The sequence below is a fragment of the Bacillus rossius genome (assembly GCF_032445375.1).
Source record: "Bacillus rossius redtenbacheri isolate Brsri chromosome 9 unlocalized genomic scaffold, Brsri_v3 Brsri_v3_scf9_2, whole genome shotgun sequence".
Classification (NCBI taxonomy): Eukaryota; Metazoa; Arthropoda; class Insecta; order Phasmatodea; family Bacillidae; genus Bacillus; species Bacillus rossius.
The window spans coordinates 19,770,709-19,792,907 of NW_026962013.1; the positions used below are offsets into that span (position 1 = coordinate 19,770,709).

At 41.9% G+C, this 22,199-nt stretch overlaps 1 protein-coding gene across 1 annotated transcript in view; it reads right to left on the minus strand.

The window, feature by feature from the left end:
* Nucleotides 1-20,054, minus strand: part of LOC134543278 (uncharacterized) — an 88,295-nt gene extending 68,241 nt beyond the window's left edge. Inside the window, exons 1-5 of the mRNA XM_063388188.1 lie at nucleotides 19,936-20,054; nucleotides 6,998-7,200; nucleotides 4,175-4,368; nucleotides 1,255-1,535; nucleotides 103-195 (exon numbers count right to left, since the gene is read on the minus strand). Of these exons, the coding sequence (XP_063244258.1) occupies nucleotides 103-195; nucleotides 1,255-1,535; nucleotides 4,175-4,368; nucleotides 6,998-7,200; nucleotides 19,936-19,977 (813 nt within the window). The 5' untranslated portion in view covers nucleotides 19,978-20,054. The remainder of the gene's footprint in view (nucleotides 1-102; nucleotides 196-1,254; nucleotides 1,536-4,174; nucleotides 4,369-6,997; nucleotides 7,201-19,935) is intronic.
* Nucleotides 20,055-22,199: the final 2,145 nt, after the last annotated feature.

The window sequence follows — 22,199 nt, forward strand, 5'->3', positions numbered from 1 at the left end:
AGCATTTTATTAGAAAAGTATTTACTATTGTATTTTTTTTTTAACTCGTATAGATGAATACAAATAAATATGCAGCTGGCTACACTTGCTGTATGTACGTACATTCTTCCAATTGAACGGCACGCCTCTAGGTCGCCGGAGCTTGAAGTTGTCCGTCACGGGCTTCCCAAGTATGGCGTCTGCGTCACCGAACACCTAGAACAGTAGCACATTGGCGGATTAGCTGCCTGGTCTTCCCCCGCTACCTCCTTACGTGGCGCCTTGTTCGACCCCGAGCCGTCCATCTGGAAGGTTCTGCGGGCGCCGCGTGGAGTGGCGTAAATAGACCGCCACTGTTCTGGGAACTTCGGGCGTCGGGTCGACCCCCCAGTTGACGCGACACGTCAAAGGGTTGAGAGACCATACCAGAATGAGAGGGGAGGCAAGAGGTGTGTGAAAGCGGCGACGCCAGCCTTCGAGCCAGTGAAGTGAGACTGAAGTGAAGAGGGCGAGTGATCCCTTTGCGAGCGATACGTGACGGGCTTCGCGTGCGGCGAGCGGTTGTTTCGCGGGACTGCGTCGTGGCGCGGACCGTGGTGCGCGGTAAGAGACGAGCGGTGGGGAGAGATAAACCAAAACCCAACTCACATTTTCAACCCTTAAAGGAGTATAGTTTTAAATGTTTAGTTACTTAACCGATTTCGGTCCTTTGTTCGATTCCCGGCGAGAGTAAACATGTAATTTATTAATAATATATTTTTTTTAAAAATTCATTAAAAAAAATAAAAAAATTAAAAACTTCTTACGTCACAGACGCCATAATAAGTAAGTAAAAACAAGTATCAAGTTCTAAGAGTCCCGTGTTTTTTTTTTAATTATGTTCATTCCAACACGTTCTACCCATACCTGAAGAATTAATTTGTAAACAATTTTGAGACAGCACTACATGTACTCAACTCTAAATGCCCGTTGTTCGTAATATTTAATATATTCGGATGCGTGAACTCATCCTTCATGCGCGAGTGTATAGTACGCTTAATTTAGGTTCGCACCTCATGAATACACCAATACCTACTCCCCCCCCCCCCCAGGCAGTTAGCTGATCCCGTTAGGGTGTAGTCCTGGGTTAGGAGAAAGATGGATCTTTTACGTGCCTGACACTTGTTGCCAGTGTCCAACGTGGGTTCCGAGAACCGGGAAACGGATTCGCGGCGTGTGACCGGCGAGCGCGCGGCCGGGTCGACAGGTTGAGGAGAGTGTGTGTACGGCGCGCACCTGGAGCAGCTTCTCGCCGACGGCCAGCACGCGCATGTGCTCGCCGAACACCAGGCCGAAGGGGAACAGCCTCATGAGCAGCGCGCACGGCACGGCGGGCAGGTCCAGCCCCGCCAGGCGGCGGCTCTTGGCGGCGCGCGACCCCACGAAGGCGCGGTTGTCGAAGTCCAGCCGCAGCCGCACCAGCACCTTGCGCGCGCCGCCCGCCGCCGAGCTCTCCTCCAGCACGCGGATGGCCAGCCGCGTCGCGTACAGCTCCTCGGCGATCTGGTACAGCTGGCCTGCGCCCACCGCCCGCAACAACGATCCGTGAAGCATGGGCGTCGCAACCGGGGGGGACACGTCCCCCCCCCCCCCAATAATAAAAGTCTTCAATTTCGTCCCCTCCAATAATATATTTAGTTTCGTAGTTATATTAAAAAATATAATTTCTGTGATAGGCCTATAACCCATATGTTGCGCATGGTGCATTTAGTCCAATCGTGGTAATGTGAGCACTGTGTTCTTACAAATTTGTTCTTTGAAAATAATTTTTTTATAAAAAATAAATTATATATTGCAACCAACTATAATTAGAATATTTAGGAAAGAAAAATGCCTAAAAACCACCTTTTTGCACCTTCAAACCCCAAATTTTCCCGGGGAAGGACCCCCGGACCCCCCGCTTTTTTTTTTTCCCCCAAGGGGATGGATATTCCTCAACAACTAAATCAATTGCAGTCCCCCCCCAAAAAATATATCCTTGCGACGCCCATGCGTGAATCTCCTTGCTTGTCAGTAACACTCTTCATCAATAGGGCCATGCATATTTCGCGAAAAGATTCCGAGACTAGTTATAAGTTGAAAAACTGTAGCATCGTCTTGTGTTTCGTGATTGGGTGAGGTTTCTCTCATCAGGTACATGTCGATTGTAACAACACCACCAGTCACAGTAATTCAGTGCGGAAGCAAACGCGTCCTGAGTGGCCCGGTCAAAAAAAAAAAGTCAACGACTCCTCTCGCAGACGGCCGCCAATCACAAGAAAGAAACCTCTGGTGCGGGTATACCTTGTTGCAGTCTAATAGGCGTTCAGATTTATTCGCGAGAAAAATGCCTGCCCCTAATCATCAACAAACATTCTTAACTGGAAAAGTTCATCCACCGCGAGGAAAAAGGTCAAAAATTTCCGCGGGCTTGGTAGTCCCTAAAAGTTGATTGGACAGAGCAACAACTCTTTTTCCCACACGAATAAATAAAACTGTACATACATTAAATTAAAAAAAAGGAAAATTGGCACCAACAATCGTTAGCCGTTACGAAAAAAAACTGGGTAACAGACAAACGCAAGCAGCTATACGATACGTACTTCCGAGAATTCATTTTTACCTCTCCCCTTGCCGTCTTTCCAGTCGACCGCTAGTGCGTGCGTACCGTTTCCCCTCCCCCCTCCCTCTCAACCCCGTACCTAGCTATTCCCCTCGTGTGGTTGGAATTTTCGTAACGCTCGAAAAATTTTAGCCCCCCCTCAGCAGAACGAAATTTTCACAACGATACATTTAGTGGGGGCAAAAGAGTTGTTAACGAGGAGTTACTGGCGCTCACGAGGCTTGTAAACGTGTTTCCTACTCCCCCCCTATATATGCAGATTTATTCGGAACGTTAGATAAAGAAAATGAAGAAAGTTACATTACTAACCAAATCAGAAATTTATGAAGACATATATAGGGCCGTGTTTTACGTAGAGATTTCTATACTAGCTAAGAGTTAAAACACTGTAGCGTTGTCTGTGTTTTGTGATTGGGTGAGTTTCTTTCAGGTACATGTCCACTGATAGAACACCAATCACAGTACTTCAGTGCGCATCCTGAGTGGCTCGGTCAAATAAGGCAATGGATTCTCTTGATGACGGCCGCCAATTACAAGAAAGAAACCGCTGACGCAGGCGAACGATATTGCAGTCTCATTGGCGTTCATTTTTTCCCACCGTGATAAATGCCAGCGATAAATTCCAGCCCCCAATGATATATATATAATTTTTTTTTCGTAGATGGAGTGTTCGTCACGTACATTGCGTGTTTTACGAGCCCGGCGGATTCAAAGACCTTCGGGATAGACACCACAGTCTTAACCACACACACACACTTTCAAATGCCACACACTTGTTGCTCACATGTGAGAACGTATCAACATGAGTAGCTTGTGTTTTCGTCAATCTTTTGATTGTGGGTTTCTGATTGGCCCAAATAACTCTAGAAAAACTGTGAGCCCATTGCATAAGCAGCACAAAGTTACAAGTGTTTAAATTATAGCTTACTAGCTGAAGTACCCGGCGTTTTCCGGGTGAAACACATATAAGGAACATCACTACCAAGTTTCCAGTCTGTAAGACATATACTTGAAAAACGGGAAATTTTGATTTTAAAGTCCCATTGACTGCAAAATCTCGGTGCAACAAGGCTACGCATCAGCAAAACCGGGACGCCAATCTTCAGCTCCATTTTTTTTGAGAAGGTATGTAACCTCTACGCAAGACCAAACGATAGCACGTAAACAAATTCAAGGCAACGCCATCTTTTGGAGAAGTTCTAAACGAAACTGTCATTAGCGCCTTCATTTCGCCAGCAGCCGCGAACTTCACTAAGCGGACGGGTTTCGCCAAGGAGAAGTCGCCAGAACTTACCATATGACCGTGTGGCGGCCCTAGAGAATTGATAATAAATTCACTGTTAGTGTGTATATGACTAATCTGCTGCAATTTTCTATTATGAAACATAATTTACCACTCTTTAACTCCCTTGGGGATGGAATTTCGTAATCATATGTGGCCTATGTTACTCTCTGGTCCATAAACTATATCATGTCGCTCCGTTGCTGTGTGGAATAAGGACAAACAGACGAACACACTCTAGCAGGGATTGCGCTAAGATCCGCGGCCCTCACCCATGAAGTAGTGTATGAAGCCCTGGCGCGTGCTGCGGTACACCAGCTCCACGCCCTCGGTGTCCACGTGCGTGATGTACATGGACGGCGACTTCATCTTGGGGTAGGTGAAGCGCATCTGCAGGTGGATGTTGTCCACGTTCTGCAGGAAGTCGCAGAAGTAGCGGCCCGTCGCCTTGATGGTCTGGTCGTACCTGCGGGCCCGGAGGGTCGAGCACGCAGTTCAGAGGATTATACTCTATACATATTTAAAAAAATATTGGTTGTCTGTAAAGTCGGTTTACGGACGATATTTCAACGTGACAACGTCATAACAAAACATTGATGAAATGATTGCATGCTTTCATGAATAAAATTGAATCATTTTTTATTGGATTATCACTATTTTGTATGGATACAAAGAAGGAGTGAAATGAAATCTACAATTTAATTGATAAATTTACTTTTATTTGCACTCATTAATTCAAATATGTTTATTACTTTAACGAACAGATTATTTTAACTATAACTTTTATCAGGGGCGCAACAACAGGGGGGGGCAAGGGTATTTTGCCCCCCCCCCCTTCTGAAACCTTGAAGTGGGGGCAAACGGGGGTAATGAAAGTGCTGTGTAATCAATTTTTAGATAATAAAACTGCTTAAATAGCACCATTTTCCACCTTGAAATACAAATTTCCCGGGGGAGGACCCCCGGACCCCCCGCTTCAATAGGGGGGATCAATGATTCTTTATAAAAAGGTATATTGCCCCCCCCCCCCTTTGGAAATTTAGTTGTTGCGCCCCTGACTTTTATACATGTTTGCTATTTAACTTCTTCCAATCTCTGTTACTCTGTTAAGAATAGGACGATGATAGGAAAAGTAGGAAACCAATGGGAGTGTTTCAAGTTTAATGTGCCTCGAAAAGTCAAATCTATGGTTGTTCCAATTGAGTGGAAGAGAGATAGATGCGGCGCAAGCGTACAATGAGCGTAACGGGACACAGCGTAACGGGACAATGTGCGTAACGGGACACTTTTTCGTGCGTGCAGCCGGCGTTAATCGATTTATTAGACGTTGTCACGTCAAAAAAAAATACTGGTTAAACATGGTTAAACGTATCCTCCCTGAAAAAAAGAATAAAGTTTTGAGAGATTTCCAATGTTTTAAGGGTGTGTGACCCGTTCCAGGTTATTATTCTATATAACATTTTACACGGTTCAACTTGCTGACTTTTTTGAGTGGCCGAAATTCAATAAAATGAAAAAATAATAATAATTTACAGTGCATGACAAAGTTGGATTTTCAACATATTTGTGCAGCATAGATAAGGAAAACCAAATAAATTTTAAAAACTGATAATCTTTGGGTTTACAGACAATGCTGGTGGCTGCTGTGTGATATGGTTTAGTTATTTCAGGAAATTAATTTTCACTGTAAGAAGCCTTTTAAAATCATACCAATTTTGAGGATTTTAAAATTTGAACCGATTCGTCGCCAAAGGTCAACAATAAATGTTGATCAACTTTTATTGCAAGCAAACATGTTATCGTGTTGAATTTTTTTTTTTTGTAAATGGAACAGAAATATTCATGTAAAATACATATGTAAATTTGTACATGTGCACATTTAAATGAAAAAAAAAACATTTTTATCACTACAAAATAGTGTTTGCAGTAGTATTGGTTTCGGATTCATACCCGGGCATTTATGCTTTGTGTCGCCCAAAACCTCCAATAGCTATTTGTAAACCGTTCCCCGAACAGCTCCCCAGTTAACTGCGCACATTAAATGTCATAATGAAACAAAATAAAGTACAATTATTGAATATTAGATTATCCTTTCCGTGGTAAAAAAAAAAAACATTATGCTTGAATGAAACAACTTAGTATTATCCCGAAAAACGTTATTTGATATATCCAAAAATAAACATCGATATGTGTTGTACAAAGGTACAATATATGTCTTGTAGTATTGAAAATTATTTGTCGGCAACTGGTTTCCAAATAAATATTTTTAAAAAAATTGGTTTTCTGTAAAGTCGGTTTACGGACGATAGTTTAACGTGACAACGTCATAACAAAACATTGATGAAATGATTGCATACTTTTATGAATAAAATTGAATCATTTTTATTTTAATAATAAAAGAATAAATACTTGAAATTATACTAGTAATCAGATGTTTAAAATGCAAGAATAATTAACATTTATTGCCGAAATTATTGTTGTTGTAATAAGCAATGAAAACCACATTAACTTTTCACTTCACTTTATAAACAGTCGACGAAACAGTTCACGTCTAGATGACTTGTAATTAATTTTAAAAACTGGCGTTTAGCTATAAAGTTTAAATATAGAAATTATGAACAAGTTTTCATATAAATAAATTATAATCAAATATCTAACATAACCTATTATTATTGCACTCACCAACAGATGCTACTTTTTTTTAATAATAAAAGAATAAATACTTGAAATTATACTAGTAATCAGATTCATTTTCTTACGTACATTTTACGTAGAAATTATTTCATATTACACATTTTTATAAACAAAGTTTTAAGTTTTCACTTCTGTCGGTGCGGCGCAAGCGTAAAATGAGCGTAACGGGACACGGCGTAACGGGACAATGAGCGTAACGGGACACAACGTAACGGGACCATGGGCGTAACGGGACATAGCGTAACGGAACAATGTGCGTAACGGGACACTTTTTCGTGGGTGCAGCCGGCATTCGTCGATTCATCAGACGTTGTCACGTCAAAAAAAATTCCAGATCGCGATTGCCTACCGGGAGGAGGTGAAGTCGGTGCACGACGGAGGACGGAGGGCGGGCGGCTCACCCGAAGTTGCTGAAGAAGCGCACGAAGCAGCGGCCGAAGAACTGCATGAACTCGTCCTCGGAGGCCTGGCCGGTGACGCGGGCGCACGCCACCGCCAGGTTGGGGATCAGGCTGTCCGGGTAGATCTGGTGCGTGTTGAACACGGTGAACTTGCAGCCCGCCGCCTCCAGGATCCCGAGCCACGCCTCCTCGCCGTACTCCAGCTGCGGGGCATAGGTAGTCCCAGTGGCGGATCCAGGATTTGTGTATGGGGGGTGTTAAGAAGCATGCCGCCCCCCTCCCTACGTATTAAAGCGGGGGGTCCGGGGGTCCTCCCCCGGGAAAATTTGGATTTTAAGGTGTAAAATAGTGCTATTTTAGCAGTTTTCGGTATACTTAAATTTAAATATTGTAATGGTAAAATTTTTTTATTAATTTTAATATGAAATTTGTTTGAGTGATGAATAAGAAATTAATTAAAGATTTTATGCTAAAGGGAAGGGGGGTGGTTTGAACCCCTAAAACCCCCTTCCCCCCCCTCCCCTGGCTTCGCCCCTGGCTGCGAGGCATAGGTAGTCCCGGGCGTTCTTTCATTTTGGTTTCGGACATACACGTCATCGCTGGTTTGCACTGCGTGTCACAATAGGGAAAACCCGAACACTGGACAAATATAAATATTAATACAAAAGGAGAGGTGTTAAACCCCCGGATTTCCAGTGACAACTACTAAGCTAAAAAAAAAATATTTCATTAACGACAAATGCTGGTTACAAATCATCCAAAAATCTTCGTGAATTTTCTTATAGTTTCCTTAATTGGCGAGTTCTTAGTTTACTTACTTTGAATATGAATTTGGTAAATTAACCAATCATTCAATAACTTGATAAATCTACAACAAAGAATACTCTTCCTTTTCCCACGTGCCTACTTACACTGAATACAATTGAACGCGAAACTCTGAAGTCTGAATCCAGCCTAGTTTCTGCGAAGAATCAGCTAACTGAAATTGCGAAGTATTCTTTGTTTGTTTAAGGTGCATTCATCGACAGGGAAAGTTCATAAATGTACTGTTATTTCTAACATTGTATCAGTAGGTATGTTTGTGATCAATGACGGTAGTCAGAGCTATTTTCCCGAAAAGTCGCAACTTTTTTACCTTGGGAAGCCTATTGAGTTTAGCTATTACTGTCATCCTTGAGTCGTTTAAGGGGCCCACCTCGTCAGGGGTGTATGTGTGTTAGTGAGGCGGGATGATAAGCGCGACGCTCGCTGGTGCTTCCAGCGCGGTATAGCCTCTAAGCTCAAGTCTCTGAACTGGCGCGCATTCGTCTCGTCGTCATAGGATAACAGTGAAATTTGAGCGGTGACCGTAACATTATATGGCGGAGAAATGAAGATAAAGGTGTTATGCAAGCCCCTTAGTGCTTTCAAGAATCTGTACTGATTGTTTTATGCCTAAAAATTACATTGAAAACACGCGTTTTAGGCATTTTAACGCTTCTAAAAATACAGTTTAAAAAATTAATCCGAAATTAAAAGTACTTTTCGGGTCTCAGCGAACTCTTAAATGCTATTCGTAAGTAGGCCCCACTCGGAAATCTTGAGTAGTTTTGAAATCGCGTTGTTTTTCCTTAAGCTCTGCACACCGTATGTGTGCCCAGGTAGGCGGGCCCCTTAACTTCATCGCTGAGTACGCATGTGTGACAGTTTATTGTCGGTGTGTTGTCCAGATTATCTGTTGTTTTTTTTTGTTTCCTCCTGTATGTCGCTGGTTTTTCCAAGCTTGTTGTTTGGCTGTGTTGAAACTGTCTCGTTGTAAGCCCGCTGTGTTCGTCTGTGTTGTGGTATTGTTCTGACTAATACCTTCCTCGGTATTCTCTATCTATACATTTAACATTTGGAGTCAGCTGATTTTGGCTTGTTTTCTGTGTGTTTGTGTATTCATCTTTCTCCTGGCACCTCAACAGTCTTTTAAAAATAAAATATCAATGATACTTTCATGTGAAGACTATCCCACTGAGACGACTTGAACGAAAAAAAAAAAAAAAAAAAAAAAAACAACTATATTGATTTTGTAAACCAATTTTTGGAAAAAAATATATAACTAAGATAACCGTTAGAAATGTAAACCAAAGACACCATCTTGCAGTCAAACATTCTTAAGGGCCTTCAGTTTCAAATTAATATGTCATATAAGTTAATATTATGGCAAAGATTAAAAAATATATATTCTGGATTATGCTCCGAAAGTTATCAAAGCATCAAAAAAAATGCAACAGTCGTTGCCAGGAGACGAAGGAAGCATCATCAACCATTCAATAAATAGCCACTGCCATATAGTGATATCGGTAAAAACGTGGTGTAACATAACGATGATGGTAAAATACTTTAACTGTATCTAATTTGAAACGGATCTCTTCGATCTGGAGGATCCATGTCAAAATTTCATAAGGTCCAAGCTTCGTCGTCTACAGACAAACAAACCCTTTCTTTCACGAATATAGATTGTCTTTAAGATTGATAATCGGTTTGAAATATTATGAACTTGGATAAAATATTAATAAAGCATTTTTATTATAAAAGTATTTACTATAGTATTTTTTTTTTAACTCGCATAGATGAATACAAATAAATATGCAGCTGGCTGCACTTGCTGTATACGTACGTACATTCTCCCAATTGAACGGCACGCCTCTAGGTCGCCGTAGCTTGAAGTTAGTATAGTTAGTTGATAGTAAATATTGCAGACGAGAGGTGTCGTGATGAACTGGGCAAGGAGGAGGGGAGAGCAGCGGCGGAGGTCGGCGTGCGAGCCCCTAGAGGCGAGCCCCCAAGGACGGGCGCCCGGCACGCAAACCCGCGGCCTTGGCCGTGACCAATCAGGCGGAGTGGAACAATGGGAGAGTCCCTCCTCCCCCCCCCAAATGTGCCCCTGGGGGGCTCTCTCGCCGGAAGCTATCAGGCGGGATGGTGTTCGATCCGCGACCCGCCGCGCTGAATGCCAAGTTGGCCGAGGTCCTGGGACTGCCGGAAGCGCTCCTCGACGCTCCGAGAGCGGGCCGCTCTACGTGCGGATCGCCGACCCTGGACGTGCCGACTGTTCTTTCGGGGGGGGGGGGGGGTGAGAAGGAGGAGGAGAATTAATTTCGATACCTTCCAACTCCGTATAACGGGGTGAATGGTAATCAGCCAGGGCCGCAGCCAGGATTTTCTGAAGGCGTGGGTCCGGTATAACAATGATATAACTTTTATGAATACCTAAGTGTTCTTAATAGTTGAAAATTTCTCGTTACACTAAAATCTCAGGGAATAGTTAGTATACTTTTAGTACTCCAACGTTTACGCTTAGAAATTTAAGTAATGGGTTTTCTTGATAAATGAAAACTGAACATTTTTATTTAATTGCCTTTCATGCTTTTTTCCTTGAGTCCATTTTTTTATTTTATGATTTCGCTAAAAAAAAGTCTAAAGTATATACGCAAAGCAGTGTTAGATGTAGACTAATATTGAAAACACGATTCCTTCCTTTTCTGTGTGCGAGGCATATCGGGCTGTAATGTGGAGGCATTATTACATTATTGTAGCCCACTAAGGAGATTACATAATTCCTTCCAAAATAAATTTCTCTGTAACGTTATGTGTCCAGGTTTTTGTAATTTTCTTACTCTGTCTTGGTATGTTTGTTTTTAAAACCTGGAAAGGGAAGGGTTCGATCCCCATGGACCTACCCCCTGGCTAAGTCCCTGCACCAGCTACGTGAATAGAAACAGTCCGCTCAAAGGATCGTTACGTATGATATCTAGAGACCCGTGAATTTCGCGGATTAATTTCGTGTTATGCTAAAATTCAAATAATTATACCTTAGTGCTGCTTCGGTCATTGGTTCTCTGTTAATCTGGAGGACTGAGGGCCAATTAGAGACCCTCACTCATAGAAGTGTCGAATCACAGGCCACCCAGTCGAGACGACTCACAAGTCAGCAGCCGATGAACAGTTGGCATTTGCCCTAATGTGTGTAGAGGATATTGGAGTCTATCCTGGAGGTCATTGAATCCGCGTAATTCACGGGTCTCTAATGATATCTTATGTGTGATAGCGTTCAATGTGGCACCTCTCAGAGATGTCTCGCCGCATCTTGAACAGCGTGTAAGTGCTTGGCAGACGCGTCGGCGAGATATTAACCCCTTTCTTTCTATTTTTTATAAAATTAAGGAAATTATTATTTTTATTCATGAGCTAGTTTCTGGGTATGTGAATATAGTAGAGCCTCGATTAACCGAATTATGTGAACCGCGGCAACCTCGGATAAGCCAAATTTCGGATAAGCAAAAACTCGGATAACTCGGATGTAATAAATAAAAACGTATTGGTTTTCAATTTTCCCAGTGGTAGCCTACGTATCATTTTCAAGGGTTAATGATTTTTTTTCCCCCTTCAGCTTTTCTTGTGGATAGATTCTTTCAAGTCACTCCATGATTTGTGGTTAATGTTCCTTAGGATTCGCACAGCAGTTGGATCGTTTTATAGATCCTCAAGAAAATGTTTCAATTATTCTGAGCCAGTCTCTGCTGGTAATGTAATCTTTAAGTCGGCTCGGATAATACGTTATAATAAGCTCCGTTAATCGAGACTTATACTGTATTTTTTTGACTTATTTCGTCAAATTATTCAACAGCTTAAGCCTGAACGTTAAATGGATACAGGGACATTCACCATCTTCGATGTAAATGATGGTAGGGTGTTCGATTCACTTTATCATGCTATTGTACATGGCATTTTTCTTTTGTTGCATCCTCTGATAGAAGTAGTCGAATGCTTCTCAGCTTGCCTGAACCCTACAGAACAGACTATACTCAAGCTGTATTGCAAACGCTCGCTTCAGTCCCGCTAAAGCACAGCCACACTAAGCACAGCCAAAGAGCAATTAACGAGCTAGAACAAGCGAATGATTTCCGCAATATGAGTGGGTACCTAGATGTTCCTTCTGGTCCGTGGTGGTTGGTGGGAACAGGAGTAGTTCAATGACCGGCCACCATCTTAGATTTAAGAGTCAAAATTTCTATTTTTTTTAAGTGAAACTTCTTTGCTGAGGTGGCCTACAATTTTCGAGCGTTACGAAAGTTCCGATCGCACGAGGGGAACAGTTTAGGTACGTGGTGGGGGAACCGGTAGAGGGGGAGACGGCAGGGGAGAAGTAAATATGACGCAGCATACTTGCACACTTGCATACTTGCATATATATATTTTTTATCTGCGATTTTAGCTGAAGATAATTATGTTTCCTATACCTAATAATATAATAAGCAAGAAGTTTCAATTCTGTCGCGCGTGGACTCCATTCACACTTTTGTTTTATTAAAAATTATTTAAAATTTACTCAAAATGACACAAAATATCCAAAATCATAATTATTATTTTCACTTCTGAAAGAGGAGAATATAATTTTTTTACTTAAACAAGTTGTGGCTCGATGTCAACTCCCCCCCCCCCCTTCCCGGAAAGTCAGTCCCGGAGCCGCTGCTGAATGGAGCACCGGTCGTAAAAGTCTCGCCGCATCTCGTCGAACAGACTGTGTAGTCACCTGGCGGGCGCAGAACAATGGGGCCGAGCCGAAACAGAGCCGCGCGCGGAGTGCTTATTGACGAAGCAGCCGCTCGCCGAATGCTGGCGAACGCGGCTGGTGTTCGCAAACTTGCTGCCCTTTGCGCGACGAGGCGTCGGCGTCCGCCGAGGCACCAAGTTCGGCGTCGCGACGATTGCACGACGATTGGTCAGGCGGACGCCTGCGAGCATCCGCGTTGTCTGCTGTGGCACCGACCCCTGTCCGCGCGTTATCGTTAGTGCCGTGCACTTTCCGCCAATGGTAGCTGGTGAAATTATATACCGAGTCCTACTTGGAGAATCGTGAAGACATGTCATTGGTAGAGACCTGAAAAATTCGCGGGTTCACTTCGTGTTTTGCTAAAATACAAATAATTATATCTTAGTGCTGCTTCTGCAATTGGTTTACTGTTAATCTGGAGGACTGAGGGCCAATTAGAGACCCTCACTCATAGAAGTGTCGACCACAGACCACCCAGTCGAGACGTCTCACAAGTCAGCAACCAATGAACAGTTGGCATTGGGCCGAGTGTGTAGAGGATATTGGAGTATATCCTGAAGGTCATTGAACCCACGAATTTTTCCGGTCTCTAGTCATAGGTGTTATTGAAGCCCCGAGAATTTTTTTCTTTTTCCAGTTCCTTTCAATCATTAAAGTTTTGCTTCAGAATTTACTTTGCTGTATACAAAGAGTTTGCAAAACCACTCGTGCCTCATGCGGCGAGGAAATGCCACTGTTTGTTAGGGCTTCAGCACGCTTTGTTTACGTGTGTCTGCAAAATAGACAAGCCTTCTCAAGAGAGTCCGATTCAAGAAGCTTGTGCGCGGCTCTCGTATTATGGATGGCGTTGAATCTGCACTTCATCTCTTCGCTGTTGTGATTTTCAGAATCAGGCACAAAAGAGTCGAAAAAGTGGAGGGAGGAGAGTTCGTGGTGCCATACCATTATAAAAAAAAGAAAAAACAATAAATATATGTTTAATGTAATCGCCAATGACAGTTAATACTGTGAAGATTCCCTTTGGCTTTCTGAACTTTGGTTCGCGCCATCCACCATAGAAAGCAGAACTATCTGTTACGAACTTCTGTTCCTCTACTTCTGTCGCAGTCACGGAAAATACTCCAAAACCAAATGCCGTCTACCGAGAGCTAAGATGTTACACATAAGCATATATATACATATATATATAGTGAGAATTAGTTAAGAATTTTCTTATTACAGCTCATTGTTCCTTGTTATATTTTATGCCCCCCCCCCCCTTTTTTTTTCAAATCAGGATACGCCCTTGGTCCGTTGTACATCAATCCGTGGCCAGGGCATCGACTCGGCTCATGAAGAACTACGGGAGTGGGAGAAGTGACTACGTGTTTATTTCAGGACAGGAGTGGAAGAGCTATTCTTGGTAACAATCAGCAGTTAGGGCGCTAAATTTATCGCGCTTTTTTTTTTTTTGCTCCGACCGTAGATATGGGTTTCCTGTTCAGCTCGTTACAGGCGTGAGGAAAGCTCTTCGCTTAAAGCGACGCAACCGGATAAAATGAAACATCAGCCGTGACTTTTATGCGCATTCTTATTCGTTCTTAACACTAAACTGAATATGTCATTGTGTCGTATCTGCATGCAGCCAAGAGGGAATCACACATTCTTCACTATAATTTACAATTGGGTATCTTACCACCCATTCGTTATATCTAAGGTAATTTTTTTCGATCTTTCTTAATATTTATGTTTATTTCTCTCTTTTCCATCCGTCTCTCTAGCTGTACAACTTTATTTGACGGAGAATATTGAAAGCCATATGTCGTCTAATATTAAGTACCCCTCTGAATTAGTTGTCAAATAATGTCAGAGACGAAAATATAACGTGTGGCAGAGACTTTAGGTTGAGCTTATAAACTACGAAAGGGACGCAACCAACGAAAGAAAATCAAGGTCGTTTATAAAACGCTAAAGTACCATAACATCACCAAACGTACAACATAGAATTGTAAACCATTCTAAAACAATTTATTTCCTTGGCGTCTATTCGATAGTTCGTGTTTATCAGGAAAGAAATATGAAATTTTAAATAATTTGTTTAAATGTGTTATTTTCTTTCACTGTGTTAAAATGTGTTGTATTTAATATTTTAAAAAAATAAACATCTTCGCTTTCTGTGCACATAAACTCTCACATTTCAAAGTTTTCGAAACAATTCACTTCAAATATGGCGGGCGGAAATGCAAGCAAAAAACGCAAAAAAGTTGAAAGTTGGCCGATGCCTGCGTAGCTATTTTGTAACTTGCGTAGTTTATAAACGGGTATTTGAAAACTTCAATGTTGAACTTTTCTACGTCTTGAGTTTCTTACGTAGTTTTTGAACCCGGCTACCCTGCGCTCGTCGATGTCCACGACTAGAAAAAAAATGGGGGGAGTACTGTTGTCGGGCCTCCTGCTTTACAAAACTAACAATTTAAAAAATAAATACATACAGTTAATGTTACCATGTCCAAACCAAACCCGTGATCCACGCGTATCGCACAACTCTTTAGGTTTTCAATGAATTTATTAGCAAAAGTAGTGTAATTTTAGTTCTACCATCAGGGTAAGCTCACGCGTGGGGAAAAAAAATTCAAAATCGTACGCATAGTTTCATTTTTTGGGGGGGGGGGAGGAGGGGGATGTAGAAACTCTTTTATTGATGGGAAATAAATAATATTAATAATAAAACCAAAGTCTCATTTTCTTTTAAGTGACATCGCATCCGCGACACGATGGTCATAGAAAAAAAAAAACATTTCATCGATCGGGAAAATTTTTTTTTGTCGCGCTGACGTCACAGATGTGTCTAACGTGACTGGCCGGAAGAAATATACGAAATGTCTCGTATTTCATTCGCGCCGCATCCGCCGCGCTATAGTGGTGTCCCAGCCTGACATGGCACGTCCCTGCCCCCTCTCCCCAGCCCTTTCCCCCACCCCCAACCCTCGCGCCCTTCTCAGCGGGGCGACTGAAATGCTGCCCCTTGGAAGAGCGGCCCTTCAGGATTTTTCTGGCAATGGTTTGTTTGTACAGCGACTGGAAGGGCAGCCCATCCAATTTCTGAAAACATATTTCTTTTAGTGTTTAAATAATCCTGAAAAATTGCCCCTTGGAAGGGCAGCCCATCAGGATTTTTCTGACAGTAGTGTTTTTGAAAGGTTGTCTGAATTGTTGCCCCTTGGATGGGCAGCCCTTCAGGATTTTTCTGACGGTGGTTAGTTTGTAAAGTGATCTAACCTAACGAATAAGGCCAATGGGACAAACTGTGCGGTTAAGAAATGCCAACATAAAAAATTGAAGTTTTGAATGTGAAGAAAACATATAAACATTTCTCAAACATGATGACTTAAATAAATAAATAAATAAATAAACAGCGATTTTTACATAAATTACTTATTAGTTCTGAATTTATGGAATGGTGTATCAGCGGAGTGCTGTATTGAGCATAATTGAAAACTAATATACGTTGGAAATTTTTGAAGTGAAAACTTCTTTAGCCGCGTTGAGCGATTTTTTGTAGGGTTGGGTTTTGGTTTGCGTCACCGACATGCTAGTGACGTGTTGCGCCAGACTGGCGAATCGCAGCGGCCTGTGTACATGTATACGCATATATACTCGAATACATTGTATATACTCGACTGCATCATGTGCGTGCTGGACTCTTTTTTCGGATGGGTAAAATCTTGTGAGTTTGCATCACCGACATGCTGAAGTAGCAGTTAGTGAAGTTAATTTAGCACGTGAATACATGACCTAGGTCTGACATCACTGGTAAATCACAGCTAGGTAATGAATTTTTACGTAATTTTTACATACCACTGACATCTGCTGTGACTAAAAAATGATGTAAGGATAAATGATATGCTGACATCGTACTGATATAATACCAAAATCATTTACTTACGTACATTTGACATAGAAATAATGTCATATTACACATTTAAAAACATAGTTTTAAGTTTTCACTTCTGTTGACAGTCCCCATGATTAGCTATTTTTTTTTAAGATGTTGAACTATCTTGGTAGCAATGAAATAAGCATGGTTGCCATGTGCACATGTGCAGGCGTGTGCTCGTTGTGTGTGTGTTTTTTTTCTTACAAATTGAAACTAAAGTTATGAATGTCAACACTCGTGCTTTGCGGCTATGTAGATTATTGGAAAATAGATGATCCGAAGCATTTATGGTGAATATTCTCCATAAACGAACGACCCAAATTAAAAAAAAATCATGGTAGCCAACTTTTTTTTTTCGAAAGTAAATAACTTTAACTTGTAAGATTGAGAATAAATACAGCACAGTTCGCTGATTTCCAAATAATAAAAAAATTGGCGTGTGTACTTATTTACGCACGTTAAAATTTATACTTACTTGGCGTAATAAAAAACTAACTTTAATTTTGCACGCAAATAATCAACAGAACTAAAATCACAAAAGGACTGGAGTGATATTATAAATAGGTACGGTTGGTAAAGAATAAATATAAATTCTATCATTTAAAAAAAATGTTAATAAATACTTAGTATTGAATATTAATATAAACAGGTGCATAAAATTAATAAATTATTATTGAATTTAGTAAAATAATCGAGATAAATTTTAATTAATAATGAAAATCAGTAAATATACTGAATGTATATCCTAATTTATTAATTAGGTATAATTATTATTAAGTAATACCTCATTTATATAAATACAATTGAAAAAGATTAGTAACACATTTTATATCACTAATATTCGCAATAAATATATAATATTGTTATTATTTATGGACCACTCACTAAATCAATCACTAAAGTATACGATTTAAAATCACGTATATAATTTTTAATTGTTTGTGGCCTTTTTTTTCTTCCTCGTATCAATTTTCATTGCCATGGTGCGCGCGCATCGCAAAAATTCAATCTCATCTCATCTCTCTTTTTTTTTTTTTTTTTCATAGCGCTTCTAAAGAAGTATAACTTCAATAAGAGCGTTAGTTCTGGCATTGAGTTGCGACTGTCTCGAGCCGGGGGCGGCACCTGCCCCCGGGGTCAGCCTCGGGCCGCCGCGTGGTCGCCGGGCGCAGACAGGGAACAGGCAAGAACCCCCCCCCCCCAAACCCTTCTGTCCAAGCCTGTGGGCGCGGGAACAGCCACGATCCTCCCCCCCCCCCTGGCCATGCCTATGGGCGCGCAGCGGCCAAGTACAGGCGCCGTCGATCCCGCGGTGGTCCCCCACCTGCCTGAGCACACAGGGCCGCAACTAGGTGGTGGGGGGGGGGAGGGGAGGGAATGGGGCATACGCCCCGGACGCAAAGCTGTGGGGGCGCCGAAATCGCTTGCATTGTAATTCCTACTACAACTGGTAACTGGAAAAAAGTTTTTGCATGGAAGTTACAGTAGCACAGAAACTGTTACATGTAGGTATGGAAAATGCTTAAATAGCACCATTTTTTCCGTGGGAGGGCCCCCAGACCCCCCGCTTTATTGGTGTGGTATGTGCAAAAAAAAAGGGAGGGCGCATGAATCCTTTCATGCCTCGGGTGCCAGAGACTCTAGTTGCGGCCCTGTGGGCACACATACGGTGTGCATAACCTGAAGAAACAGCGCGATTTAACAACTGCTCCAGATCAGTGTGAAGTCTCTTTACGAAAAGCATTTAAGAATGCACTGGCGACAGATGCGTGGTTCTGTTTCCGTACTTATTCGTTTATTAGACTGAAAAATTTTTAACAGAGTTAAAAAAAAAAATGGCTTGGACACGTTTTCAGAATACATTTTAGGCATGAAACACTTTGGTACAGATTTTTGAAAGTTCCCGAGGGACTTGCATTTACACCTATGTCTTTTATTTCCCCGCCATGCGACGTTACGATTACCGCTCATATATTACGGTTGCCCTGTGCACGACGAGAAGACTGCGCGCCAGTCCCCCAGCCTTGCACTAAGAGGCGATACGGCGCTAGAAACACAAACGAGTGGCCACCCGAAAAAAACAATTCTGAGCCCGAGTGGTGCCGCATCAGAGAATATGCCGAACCACAGATTTCCCTACGAAAGACTTTTCGCCTCACTGCATCTAGTGTTCATTTTTAGCCAGGGGTGCCCACAAGGGGGGGTAACGACGCAGACTGCGTCATTAAAATTTCAGGGGGGGGGGGGAGGGTTGTTAAAAGACGAGAAAAATTTATATATTATGTACATAAATATAGCTTCTAATGTGAAAATACGTTTCTGGTGCTTTGATAATTGAAAGGGATCTTGTAAATCAAATTGGCAACCCCGCACTTTCCTCAACAAAAGCAGTTTGACATCTGTCGGTTCAGGATGGAAATATTACCTGATATGACCAAAATTATTATTAGAAAATCAGTTTTAATTAATGCAAAATGTGATAAAATATAATACTAAAAAAGTATAATATTATAAAATAATTGAGTAAATCATTGAGAAAATGGAATAAAAAATTTCGGGGGGGGGGGGGGGGCGCATCATTATGTTAGGGGGGGGTGAGTCATAGTGTTTAGGGGGGGTGGGCACCTCTGTTTTAGCAGTGGATTATCTTGCTGTTGCAAGACATTTATTCAGTTGAGGAGATTGGCGAGAGTAACATCAAGTGTTCGTTTATCTGAGGTTGCGAAGGCATCTTCAGGAGACCCATGAGGCTTGCTAACGGGTAGGGACACCTGTATTTCGCGAATACATTTCGTGTAAAGGTGCTTCACAAAATACTGTAGCTTTTCTCCAGTGGTTATTGGCTGGAGGTCGGTGAGAGGTGTCGTCCCGCTCTTGACGGGGGCCGATGAGAATGTGGTCACCGTACTGCTGCGCCCTCACAATTCGCCACGACTCTTAGAAAAAAGCTTCAGTGTTTTATGAAATACCTTGACATGAAATAAAAATCGCGAAATACAGGTGTCCCTACTAATGGGTCGTGGTTGCTCCCGGCGGTCAGGACGGCTCACCTGCAGGGTCGGTGCAAGGTCAATTGGCGCCCTAGGCGAAAAACCTTAATTCCCCCCCCCCCCCGGGCAGCCTAAAAAAAAATTCCCTTGCCTCAAAATACATCACGTACGCCTAAGATTTTGTCAACAATCAAATGTAAGCAGGCTTGTTTTTTTTTTTTTTTACTTTTTTTACTTATTACAAATCATAAACAGGTCACCGTGGACTTTAAATAATTACTTATATCAATATAAACATTCCAAACTGTTACAAAAATCCATTTTCATCCAGTTTCAATAATCGTTAAACATATTATATCAGCTGTTATGTGTCGTGCTGCGCCGCCCCCAGCTACTTGGCGCCCTAGGCGGTTGCCTGGTTTGCCTGTGTGGACGCGCCGGCCCTGCTCACCTGCAAGAAGTGCTGCACGCTCTCCAGCAGCATGCCGTACATGGCGGAGCGCAGTCGGCCACCCTCGGCGGGCGGGGTATGCCTCCTGCTGTGCGCGCGACGGCCTCCCGGTCTCTCCCTCGCCGCGGACTGCGCAGGGGGATCGCCGCCGCCGCCGCCGCCGCCGCGAGATCACAGGGGGCGCCTCTTCCTGCTCCTTACCTTCCTCCCCTCCCCCGCCGCCCTACCGACGCCCGACGCCAACCGCGCCTTGGCCTCCCCCTCTTTTGGCGGCGCCAACGACGAATTCGCGCGCCGCGTCCGGGTTCCCCTCCCCCAACACCCGACACATCAGTCGTTTGTTTGCGTCAGTGCACCACAATGTACCAACACAACTTCCAAACCAGGTGTGTAAAGTTTTCCTTAATATACGTAAACATTAATGGAAAGATGGAAAGAGTAAGACTTTTTTTTTTTGTTGGCACGTGATTTAACGTGCTGATCAATACCTACCTTACGATTTCAGTTCAGTGTTCAGTACAATGGCAATGACACTGGAATTTTATTGTTAGGATTTATACAACTAACCCGAGTACAATCAACCACAAAAGAATATCAAGATTTCTAAAGATAAATTAGTAACAGCATGGTCAAAATTTAAGTTACAGGCTGGCTTTAAAAAGTTTGTTTTAAAGGGTTTATTTTTCAAAGTCCCGGGGCAGACATTTTCTCTGGGGGGGGGGGGGGGGGGGTCTCCCATACCTTCCAGCCCTACCACTAAGATTCCTCTCCGAAATATTTGTATCCTGCATAAGTGGCCCAGGGCAGCCACTGTACCAAACAGATTCGTATGTACAATAATACAACCTAAGATTTTCAGGTTCAATATCTCTCGCAAACATCCCAGTAGGCAAACACTGGTTAAGTGTGAATAACATGTTTCAATTATACAGGTAACAATAAATCATTACAACTTTGATGGGAAATTAAAACACAACCAAAAGCAATGGAGATTCACAGTTTTTCTGCACTTGAAAACACATCTGAAAAATGTTTTTGAATTTGTGCGGCTACCGTAAGGACTAGAAGCAGAAAATAAAAATTTAACAAATCATAATCATCCAGGATGTAAATTAAAAAGGTACGACAGGCATGATGTTAGAATTTAGGGGTTGGTAAAATCCTCATGAATAACACAAAATTTCTCTCATAGAATTATCATTTCAAAGGATTATTTTTTTCAAGAGCAGAAAACACACACCTTCATGGCAGTTCACTTTTTTTTTCAATAACCGTCAAATTTGCAGCGGCACTTGATGGACAACCTGTATATTACCTTCACGTGAACTCCAGTCCAACAGTATTCGCGGCAAACCTCTGAATCTACCTCTGGCCTCCCCAGAACCCCTTCCACTAGCTGTGGCAAACCCAACCTTATATTTTGGGAAGGAGGGGGAGAGGAGGAGAACAGATGACAAGAGTGTTGCTTCAGGTGTTATAGAATACTTTAAAGTTAAATGTGCACGCTGAAAATTTTGAAACTTAATAACATCTTAAAAGGTTATTTTAAAACATTTATGGCATCTCAAAAAATCATTATCAAAAATTTAGTTTTGTTTGATTTTTTTTTAGAAAACTTGAGTTTTATAAAATTATACTGTATACAGTAATTCCAAAAATGTAAAATAATGATTTATGGGGGGAAAAAAAGGACAACTTCAAAGGTTAGATGGGCCTGAAGTAGATTATTTTTACGTGGTAGCCACTTATCCAAGTCATGTAACCTTGTAAAAGGAAGGAAAAAATATATTTCTTTATTGAGCTGGTTAATGCACACACTTTCAAGCCAGAACCCCTCGCAGCGAACACGGTACTTCAACCAGCAGCTATACACACATGCTGTAGTTAAAAAAATTTTATTCTTATAACTTGTAAGAAAATAATGCGTAGTAAGAAGCACTGTTGCTCTGCACTGGTTTCTTAATGCGACATCATCCCCGCTATTGTTTATTGGGGAGGATCTCGGGGGAGGAACCGGTGCCCTTCAGCTAATAACAATAAAACATTACAAGATATGGAAGTCAGGGACTTATTTCCTAAAACATAGAACAATATGATGAAACCCTGCTCAGGAAAACCCAGGCATAGTGTATCCAATTTAGAATATATATTGATGATACCAAACTGATAAAAAATAATTCAAAATTATTAACCTAAAAATAAAATGTTATTAGAAAGGTAAATTCATTATTTTTAAAACAATTCAAATCAAGTAGAATGCAATA